The following is an 11,994-nucleotide window of genomic DNA, read 5'->3' on the forward strand; positions in this document are numbered from 1 at the left end:
TGTTTTTTTAAATGGTATATCAAAAAGTGTATATTATTTAAATGTGATCGTTGGTACTTTTTACCAGTTTTTACTATACTTTCAAAACAAAAATGAAAATAGGAAAAATATGCAACATGAAAATAATTGAAGACAAAATGTGTTTTACTGAGAAAAAACAAGATTTGGTTTTTAAAAAGCCTTTTTCCAAAAGGTACATCTGGAAAAAGGGGGGTCGTCTTATAATCAGGGTCGTCTTATATTCGGGCCAATACGGTAATAATACATTTTTCTAAACTAAGGATGTGCAAGACTATCCAACATTGGAAATACTAGTCAAAATTGTCATTTTGATGTTAAAAATATAAAAAAATAATACATTATTCTGAAAGGGGATATCTGGATCTGAAAACAAAATTTCACCTCATGTATGCATGTGTTTTCTTCATGTTACTTGTTGCGTGTGTCGGCTAAGAAAAGGAGCAAGGTGTGAGAGCGTATTTACAGGTTTAAAGGATGAAAGGGAACTGACTTTCTTCAGGTTTGGATGACATTTTTTCATGTTATCTCAGTATAAATAGTGTTTATTAGCAAAGGTAACCGTTGTATTTCTGCTTGTCCAAAAGCGCCACCTGCTGTCCGAGAGTGAATTTGCATTTTTATACAGACCTGCTGATTTGTTGCCCTCAGTGTGAAAATTTTAACTGTTTGATGGAAAATAAGAACAATTCGGATAATAAGGTATCTAGAATTATTTGACAGTTTGATTCATAATTTAAGTATTTCCAATGGATCGCATATGCAAATAATATTTTTGACTGTCTACTGAGGGTTTCTTACTTTTAGACTAGTCGACTAGTCATTGCACATTTGCCTCTTCTAAATGTTCTTTTTAAAGTGAAGTACGCATATTTTAGGCATTACAAGTGGTGAAGTGTGAGGTATTGAAGAACATCCTACTTGTTTCAAGATATTCTGCTCTCTCATGAGTTTCTGCCGTTCACGGTTGGGTTTATTGACCATGATCTCCAAAACATCCTGCCCACTGTTTGGAATGTCCACCACAAAAAACACAAGGTCCTCGAGAAGCTTAGTGACAAACCTACAGAATGCACAGAGAAAAGAAGGTCATGTTGATTGGAATGTCAGGTTAAACTCTTAACAGGCCCTAATCAAGGACAAAATCCTTGGTGGGAAATGTTCTACATTCATTAAACGAGATCAAAGCAAAAGCATTTAGTCAGGGGTCACCAAAGGACTGAAGCACTTTCCAAGCACATTCCAACTCCAGATACTCTGATACCTTCTTTCATTCTGGGTGATTGTGCCCTTCTCCAGCTTGCCGGCGATGGATGCCAACACTTTACTGGCATCATTGGCAAAGTCTAGGTCCCTCACCTCCGCAGGAGGGACTGGCACAACGGCGAAGGCCTCTTTATCTTCTTTGATAGGTGATGTGCCAATCTGAAGGAGAAAACAAACTGCAATTTAGTGCAACACTAATATGAAGATAACAAGATAACATGAATAATGTTATGTTGAAGATGACATCTATTATAATGCATTCTATACCTTTTACATTTTAAATAGACTTTATACAAAATATTTCACCATGGCATTTTAATTATATTTATTTAAAATAATGTTTTAAATAATATTTCTTATTATATAAAATATATATTTTGTACACTTTTATAACTTCCTATTTTACACAGACTTTGTTTATATATTTTATTAATATCCACCTATTTTTCCCGTAAGAGTAAATTGTATGGGTCTGGCTTCCGCTGTACAAAACAGCTCCTTCTGCTGCTTGATATTGCAAACTTGTGAGTCTTGCCATATTATTTTAATGTTTGTCTTAATTGATGAACACACTGGTTTGTAGTGCAAACAAGTTTTACCGTTTACTGCACATTGTTATTCTTCTCACTATTTCCCTAATGAACCGGAGGTCTCACACATTCACAGAAAACGGCTTACTTCCATGTTGAAAAATGGATATATTTACAATATTTAACATTTACTAATATTAATTACAGTATATTTAAAACAATACTTATATTTATTAAAATAATAATTTAATAATATAATTTAAACAAATGTATAATTTAAATAATAACAATAATATAAATAATAATAATGATTATTATTATTACTATTATTTCAACAGCTGCTAAAACAATAAATCAGATTAAATGGCATGATAAGTGTTTTTAGTGAATTACTTATACAAAACCCACCCGTAACATAACTGGCTTCTCCTCCTCTTTGTCGATGGGGTTGTTGGTGCTGTGGACCCACGTATTGGTGCACAAGTGCCTCAGTCTCACATATGAGCTCCTGAGGATGAAACAATTGGTAAAAGACTCAATAACAATAACACACATTAGAGATATCAAAATGTACGATCTGCTTAATAATATATATATGAATTGTGCCGTTGTGCTTAGCACAAATTGCTATGACACGTATGTGCTCATAAGCTTTTCTCATTGTCTCAACAAATGAGACAAAAATATATACTTAGAATGACTTTATTTATTGAGAAAAATGATCCAGTGTTACATATCTGTCATTTGCAAAAGTATGTGAATCTTTGCTTTAAGTATCTGGTGTGGCCCCCTTTTGCAGCAATAACTGCAACTAAATGTTTCTTGTAACCCTTGAACCCTTGAAGGGTTCACAAACTTTCAAGCAGCACTGTATATGGGGGGTGGGGAGCCTTCAGGTCATTGTGACCCCTGTAAACTCATGTGGCGTTGAATCCAACATTTAAGGCCAAACAGTGGCTCTATTGAGGATGTCAAAGAAACATCTGTGCCACAAACTCACTAACCAGACACCGCAACTCTAAGTTATGGAACATAATATTTATTAAGTCAGATGTAATTGAGCTCTTTTGCAATTGTATCAGATATGTTCAGGTGTTTCTGACATAGTAAGTTTAAGTAATTTGCTTTAAGGCTTGTGTATTCGCAGACTTAAGTTGTTCTGGTTGTATTGCTCAATCCAAAAATGAACTTTCCCTGCCGCTGACTCCAACAGCGCTTGCGGGAAGCTATGGCAGTTACACACACACACACACACACACACACACACACACAGACCTTATGGCTATCAAAGCCTCTATTGTTCTTAGTGTGTAAGTGTGTGTGGTGTATAAACACACCCCTACGAGCAAGCCCTGTCAGGCCAGATTGTTAATTCACTCTTGCTTTACTAAATCGCCAAAAGCACAATGCACCTGTTCACATTACTCTTGCACACTAAGGCGACGTTCACACTGCATTCCACCGTGCAATCCAATATGTTTTTCACAAGGCTGTTAACATGATATTTTAAATGCTGTACTGGTCTAAACAGGCGATGCATCTAAACTGAGCTGCATGTGTAAAACACTGTGGCATTATCAGAAATATATATTTAAAAAAAAAAATAGAGAGAGAGAGACAATGAGTCAAGTTTATACTCCGTGGAGGATGGTGACAAATTGCATGAGAGGAAGCAATTAAAACAAATTTAATAATGGTACAAAGAACATTACTGACATAAAGAAATACTCCACCCAGGACATGATTTTGCCTTTTTATTAATTTTTTTGGTGCATGTGCGAGAGAGAGTGTCACCTCTAAAACATGCGGTCAACTCTAAAAGTTTTGGGTCAGTACTCAGTACAATTTTTTCTTTCTTTTTTTGAGCATAATTAATACTTTTATTCAGCAAGGGTGCATTACACTGATCAAAAGTGACAGAAAAAAATCTTATTTTTTTCATTTCAAATAATGTTGTTCTTTTAAATATTCTATTTAGAGAATCCTGAAAATGCATTACATTTTCCACAGAAATATTAAGCAGCAGAACAGCATATTGGAATGATTTCTGAAGGATCATGTGACACTGAAGACCAGAGTAATGATGTTGAAAATTCAGCTTTGATCACAGGAATAAATTACATTGTAACATTTATTAAAACAGAGAACGGTCATTTTAAATTGGAATAATATTTCACAGTATTACAGCTTTTACTGCATTTTTGATCAAATAAATGCAGCCTGAGTGATCATAAGAGAGAAAAGTCTTGCTGACTTACCAAATGTATTAACGGTAGTGAATATACATATATTTATAAGAAAAATGTTTTAGAGATCTTTAAAAGCCTAGAGGCTATCAATAAAAAAAAAATAATTTAATTCCAGAGCCTAGTTTTATGCTTAAAACTTACATTTAGTCAAATTCATACCAGATTGACTTATGAAACTGAAAATATGATTTTTGCAGTTCACACTGTCACCCAGCGCTGTGTCACATGTGAAGGCCTGTCCTTTCATGAGGATCTGATTTAGGCCTTCTTCAATCTGTGGCTTGAATGTAACCAAAGTCACAGAGTTCATTCACTCACAGGACACACTTGTACACACATCTATACAATTACACACACACACACACAAGTAAGTACAATTTGGCCAAATAGTTCACTCAAACACACTTTGTCACATACATAAACATGCTTTAGATGGGTCACAAGGGGACATCAGGTACGGCTGTATTCCTGGCTCAGTTGCATAATCTCCTATGTGACTAACAGGCTTACCTTTGTGTGTATGTGTGTGTGTGCATGTGCCCCCTGTGCCACCTTAGACTAATTAGTCACATCTACAGCCCTCCTGTGCCATGAAAGGGCTGCTGGTTAGTGAGACTGAGGGTATTTTAGGTCACACTTAAAGCCATGACTTTGAAAATCCTTTTACTAGGATCAAACATAAAGATAATCTCTGTCACACACACTCGCAGCACTCAGACATACAAGATAATGCCAGCTTGTTATACATATGTGACCCTGGAGCACAAAACCAGTCTTAAGTCGCTGGGGTATATTTGTAGCAATAGCTAAAAATACATTGTATGGGTCAAAACTATTGATTATTCTTTTATGCCAAAAATCATTAGGATATTAAGTAAAGATCATGTTCCATGAAGATATTTTGTAAATTTCCTACCGTAAATACATCCAAACGTAATTTTTTAGTAATATGCATCGCTAAGAACTTAATTTGGACAACTTTAAAGGCGATTTTCTCAACATTTCGATTTTTTTTTTTTTACACCCTCAGATTCCAGATTTTCAAATAGTTGTATCTCGGCCAAATATTGTCCTAACAAACCATACATCAATGGAAAGCTTATTTATTCAGCTTTCAGATGATGTATAAATCTCAATTTTGAAAAATGGACCCTTATGACTGGTTTTGTGGTCCAGGGTCACATATGACCGTTCCTGTCAGCGGCTTAGTCAATTCGAAGCATGTTATTGAGAGGGCCGCGTAATCTACAGAGGTGTTCAAAGTCCATAGACTCAATATACAAAGAAGCAGCTATTGATTCAAGACACAAACACACATCCATCATTTTGACATCATCAGCTCATGTTCACATGAATCAGACTGCATTCAAATAGAAACCTGTGAAGATAGTTTCTGGGTCCTATATCACCACTACATCACAAGAAATTCATAAAAAGTCACATTTTGAAAATTAAGATTTTTTTTTTTAATGACCACATTGTATAAAAAAATTTTTAAATTTTTTTTAAAAAAGTATATCAAAAGTAAAAAAAGAAAAATTTTAACTACCGGATACGATTAGTCAAGAGTAAAGACAAAAGGGGTTTTCAAGCACCAAAACAATAAAAGTTTATTACAGCTTTAAATTTAGTTTTTTCTATACATTAGAATGTGACCGATTAAATTTTTTTTGAGCAAAAAATGATGACTATTACACATTTTTATCATGATTTACAGAAGACGCACACTAAAATGTTTTTCAATTTCACAATAGTTTATGTACCCAAAAATGCTGTCAGTTGTATTTAAAACAAGAATCATTAGATGTAATTAAAAGACTCTCTTTAAGCATATAAATCTAAATAATAATTAATTGTCTTTTTAAATCTTTACCAATCCTTGCTGCAATCCTTCAAACCACTAGGTGTTACCCATTTGTCAGCAAGAAGTTTTAATAATAAAATTTAGTATGATCACTTATTCTTTTATATATTTTAATAAGTACAGGTCAGAATATGTATGCCATTTCATTTTTACATGAATATATCTGTCATGCTGAACGAAGAAGGAACATAATAATCTCAAAAGTTATCTGAAACATTAAAGCAGACACTTTACTTGCATTTAATATGCTTTCTATGTATATTAAATCAGATTTGTACATTTAATTTCATGCGGACACCCCACACACAAACATATACACACACAATTACATACTGCAGTTAACTATAATCTGGACATCTTCATGTGATTCGCTCATTAAATCTCAAAACTGAATTTCCCCCACTATGCTCTGATTCTGAGCTGTAAGGAAGATTACTTCATAAAAAACACTTTCCAAGTGATTGCTTATAAAAATAAGGGAGTCTGGGGGTGGATGGTTACGCAACATCTGGCTTCTGTTTTAACGACATGTTTCAACAACATGGAAAGATATCACGCTGGCAAAGTGCACGGTCACCCTGATTTCCTGCCTCCGCACACTGTTGGGACTTTCCTGGCTATTTTCAGAAAGAAAAATCATAATCTGCAGGTATCTGAATGAGGAAAACACACACACACACACACACACACAATGTGACACATGCACACTCCACCCTGGAAGCGTTTGGGTCAAAGAGTCTGACGGGTGTGTGAGTAGACATGTGATAGCATGTGTGCATTTCTCCAAGTTTGGCATCTCTCTTGATCCAACACACATGATTCACGGAGACAAGAGTTAAAAACAAACAAAAAGAGTCGCCAGACCTCAAGAGAGCCAAGACATCATGAGATGTGTGTGTGCAAAATGACATATTTCCTGCGACTTATATCCATAACTGCATGAATCAGACACACTAGTCGGTTTTTTCATTAGGTTCATTTAGGGTCGTGTACTACTTAATTCAAATATCCCGCAGGCATGAAAACATTATCAGCTGCTGTGTGTATTTTGGATGGGCTTTCATGTCCACAATCAGGGGCAAAATCTCGAGTCTGATCATATTACACTCTACACAACTTTTTCAGGCAACAGAAAGTGAGGGAATCAGAGAAAGAGGCATGAATCTCATGTGTACGGTCTGAACTTATCATAAACAGGACTATCACATTACTCAGAGCTCAAACTGACAGCAGCAAACCTGCCACTCCACCTCAAAGTCTGATTAACCCTGACCTGCCAAAACTATTGACATTATACAATCTCTGCATGCACCAATAAATCATATACAATTGTATTTTGTCATCTAATGGGGTAAATTGCTCCTAATAAGTCTACATTTTGCATAAAATACACATTTTTTTACATACATTATTTAAATCAATGTCCCTGCAAATTCTGTTATACTGGACTATAAGGTTTTGTTTTTTTTGCAATTCTAATTATTCTCAATGATGATTATACAAATATTTACTTTAAAGTTAAGCATCATAGAAATGTTTAACTGTAAACATTTTAAAACAATCAACCAGTCAGCCAAAAAATTACAATATATATATATATATAATATTTTATATATCCTTATTAACTAATAAAAGATATTAAAAATATATCACTACTAAATAATAAAAGCACTATTTTTTGCATAAAGGTAATGATAATTAGGGTATGAAACATTCTTAAATGCCCTGAAAAATATCATAGTAAATATAATGGACTTAAAACTGCCAACATTTTCTTCAAGCAAATTATAATTCATCCATTGGTTGTTTGGTTTGTTGCTTATCTGTAAACCTTATCAAATATGGCTTTTTACTTCGATTAAATTTAGGTGTAATTCCACATATAAACGTTACTATAAAATATTGTCTAAAATTAAAAGTAAAATGTAATTTTTTCTTTTACAAGGCAATAGACATACTTTTGGAGTTGAACACAAATCAGACTTTGTGTATGTAAAAGTTTCACAATTTACACTGACAAGCAAATTAAAAACAACAGTAATATATATATATATATATATACACATACATACATACACACACACACACACATATATATATATAAGGGCGGCACGATAAATCGCATGCGATATTTAATGTGCATCTTGTCAGTAAAGCCGGTTCTTTAATCAGCGGTAAATCTCCATCACCTGCGGGCTTTCACATTGAGCAGCATTAACTACACAGAGACCAGCTGCGCAAAACCACGATCATATTTTGCGCATGTTTTGCGCAGCTTGTCTCTGTGTAGTTAATGCTGCTCCATGTGAAAGCCCGCAGGTGATGGAGATTTACCGCTGATTACAGAATGGCTTTACTGACAAGATGCGCGTTAAATATCGCATGTGATTTATCGAGCAGCCCTAATATATGTATTCATATTTTTGTCACTTGTGTTACCCCCCCTGTTTAAAATCCAGGGCTAATGCAAAATTCTGTTCATTCATAATTCATCATATAGCCTTCTACAAAGCACATTGCAGCTGTTCAGGTAGGTTTGTATAGTATCACTACATCAATTAATGACATATAGAGTTTTGAACTGTAACATTTAAATCTGTACTGGATTTAGAGATGGTTATACCTTCAGTGACTTTAATGGTATGAACCAAAAATGGTCCAATGTGTACCTGGGTACGAGGGAGTCTCCTCCTCTGAGGGTGGTGGGATCCAGCTCAAATATGGAGGAGATGTCATTGCCATCGGGGACAGACACAAGGGTGTACATGACCTTCTCGTTGGGCATTCGCAGACGTGCTCGCAGAGCTTCATGCTCTGAGTCAAGCTAGAGGAGAGAGGAGAACACGTAACCATGGAGACACAACACTTCTCTCCGGCTTATTGATTATGTGACTGAAATAAAACCGGTCTTAAGTGATGCCATTAGCCAATGAAACAATTTTTGATTCATGACATGTTTACAACTTCGCATGTGACCTGAAATTCCTCAAAGCATACAAGAATATGACAAAGAAGAATATGAAATCTCTTTTAAGAAGTCTATTTAAGAAAACTCTTTTTAACAAGTTTAGCATTTTTTAAAGTCAACAATAGAGCTGACTGCTGTTCTTGGTTAATTTCAGGGAAACTCAGGGGAAATGTCATAGAATGCCACAAACCTGTGCAAAGGGTCGGTCATCAAGAAACAATGATTAAACTGAGAATTGTGAGCAAAGTTTAGTAAGGACATGCACACTAGCAACAGGAGGGACCGTTTAAAGCGAGTCGAGGTGTTATACTGCCACCTACAGGCGATGAGCTGCACTGCTCAAACTGCTTTACTCCTAACTATAGTGTCACCTTGTGGTTGGTTAAAGAATACATTCTAGAAATTATTGAACCCCAACTGTTAAATAAACTATAAATTCAATAGGAAAAAATTGATATATATTTTTTTAATTACTTCCTTTTTTATTTATTTGTTTTAAGTTAAATAGTGCATTTATTTTCTGAAAAGAAACTGTGAATTTGTCTTAAATAAATATTCTGGGGTTCAATTCAAGTTCAACAGCATTTATGCCATAAAATCATTTTTTTAATTATTATTATTTTGACTTGTTCCTGATTTTCTTATTTTAAAAAATCTGTAATGCATATGAAGGTTTTAAAAATAGAAATGTGACACTTGTATCTTTGTTAAAACAATTGCATTATTTGTTCCTTAAAATATGTCAGTGCAGTTCCTATGTTTTGGATTTTTCTCTTCGGATGTAAATATTCCCCTTTCTGCACGTATGATGCAAAAGTTACAGGGTTTACTTTATATAATCATAACAGTTTTACTATTTTAATTTTGCACAGAAAAAGGCTGGTAGGGATTTTACATTTACATTTCATGTTTTGAAGCTAAACTTTCGAAACAATGTGTGTTTTAACATTTAATTCAATGTGCTTCCCCCATTACTTTCATTGTAACCAGTGTTGTTATCGTTAACTAAAACCAAAACTAGACTATAAATTTTTTTTCAGTAATTTAAATAAAGCTGATTAATATATATATATATATATATATATATAACTTAAATGAAAATTAATTAGAAATGACAAGTAACTGAAATAAATTAAGGTTGAAGTATTAACTTCAATAAAACTAAAAATGAAATAAAAACATTATAAAAATAAAAATAAAAGCCGATTCAAAATATTTATAAATTGTAAAATAGTCTATAGATAATACTAAAATAACACTGTGGCTGACTTTTGCCCATGAATGCTGTTGATATATCATAACATGTACACAACCACATTTTAAAGCTATAATGAGCAATAAAATCAAACAAAACTGCACAGAAAACACAAACACATACTGTCTAGAATGCGTAGAGCTATGCAAAGAGTATTATAGGGAACAGTACTAAAGGCCTTTGGCATGAAGATGAAGCTACATAAGCTTTGTCTGACAGTACCTGGAAGTTAAAGGGTGAAAAATCTGCCACCTGGAACAGGAAACAAAAATTCAGCCAGAAGTTTAGATAAGCTGATAATACACCTAAATTGTATGCCAACTATTTAACAGAAATATAACTACTTACAGATGAACGTGATTCCTGTGACTCTTCCTCATAGTCAGGATTAACCTGTGGACAGATAAATCACCAAAATTGTCCTCAAAATACTAAAGGAAATCAGATTATTTTATTTGACAGGCAACTGATCAGGAAATTGATTGATTGATTTATTAGGCACAAGCTAATAAAACCACAAAGTCAGGGTCCTGATCTGTGAGTATGGCTTACTTGGTTAGAGAGATATGTTTCAACACTTGACATAAATACAAGACTTCCCTTATTTAAGGCTTATGCACACGATTTAAAAATTAACCCCTTTTACTTTCTTAATATACGTTTCTTGGCCCACATCAAATAATTGGTGTACATTATTATTATTAAGAAAAAATATCACCATTAAGAGGTCAAAGCATTTTTTATATTAACTGAAATTAAGCTGAAATTAAATAAAAATATTAGATGAAAAATTTAACTAAAAGAAAATGAGCACTAACATTACAAACTAGAAATAAATAAAACTTAAAAATGACCAAAATAAATTAAACCTAAATAGTCAAAAGAAATAAAAAAAAAACTAACAAAATTATCAAAAGCATATCTCAAAACTACATTAAAACTAAACTAAAATGAAACTAAAATAAAAACTAGGGATGCACCGATACTATTTTTTCACAACCAATCCAATTCCAATATCAAAATTATTGGCTATACAAAAGTATTGGCTGATAATGATCTGATGTTTTTTCCTTGATCATTTTTTCCCATTGTATATCCTGTTTCCCTATGAAATGCATCAAATTTTGAAGTAAAAAAGGACTGTGATTGAGAATATATATATATATATATATTTATTTAATTTTTTCCCCCCAGGTTTATGTCAAAATATCCTTAAACATCTCTGGCTACCCAAGCTAGCCACGTTCAAAGAACAGCACCACAGAAGTGATTAAAGATGCACTATGTAAGATTTAACCAGTTTGGCATCTAACAGAGCAGGTTTGAGACTGTGACGGAAACATTCAGAGGAATGCTGATAATCTTACAGACTGCAGTTTTTAGCCAGAGAAAATCTAGAGGAAGTTAGTAAGGTTCCCTACACAGTGGGAGAGGTTAGTGCTGATCTGGGAACAGCTGAGGGAGGATCCCGAGCTAGTAGAACACACCTCACTCACCTCTGCTGCCAGGTAGTGTCCTGTGGCCAAGTGTTTAAACCTGAAAAGACTATTCCAATAACCAGCGCCACCACGACACGGGTCATGCTGAACCACCTGAAATATGAGATTGGGATTAATGTCACAATTAGCATATGAGATACTTAAAGAGACCGTTCACTCAAAGTGACAATAAAACTCCTAAAACCCATAAACAAGTTTTTGTGTTTTTAGAATGGGTTTTGGTTAAATAATACTTATATATATATATATATATACACACACAATATACTGTATATATATATATATACAGTGGGGAAAAAAAGTATTTACACACACACACACATATATATATATATAATCACACAC

The 11,994-nt window shown here is 33.8% G+C and overlaps 1 protein-coding gene across 1 annotated transcript in view; it reads right to left on the reverse strand.

The window, feature by feature from the left end:
• LOC107582420 (inositol 1,4,5-trisphosphate receptor type 1-like) overlaps positions 1–11,994 on the reverse strand; it is a gene marked incomplete at its 3' end in the record, with an annotated part of 51,700 nt that overhangs the window by 8,318 nt on the left and 31,388 nt on the right. The window contains exons 5-11 of the mRNA XM_016268268.1: positions 11,647–11,742; positions 10,499–10,543; positions 10,373–10,402; positions 8,597–8,751; positions 2,223–2,322; positions 1,283–1,443; positions 940–1,081 (exon numbers count right to left, since the gene is read on the reverse strand). Coding sequence (XP_016123754.1) covers positions 940–1,081; positions 1,283–1,443; positions 2,223–2,322; positions 8,597–8,751; positions 10,373–10,402; positions 10,499–10,543; positions 11,647–11,742 — 729 coding nt within the window. The remainder of the gene's footprint in view (positions 1–939; positions 1,082–1,282; positions 1,444–2,222; positions 2,323–8,596; positions 8,752–10,372; positions 10,403–10,498; positions 10,544–11,646; positions 11,743–11,994) is intronic.

Source organism: Sinocyclocheilus grahami, unplaced genomic scaffold (assembly GCF_001515645.1).
Source record: "Sinocyclocheilus grahami isolate Dianchi unplaced genomic scaffold, SAMN03320097.WGS_v1.1 scaffold44.1, whole genome shotgun sequence".
NCBI lineage: Eukaryota > Metazoa > Chordata > Actinopteri > Cypriniformes > Cyprinidae > Sinocyclocheilus > Sinocyclocheilus grahami.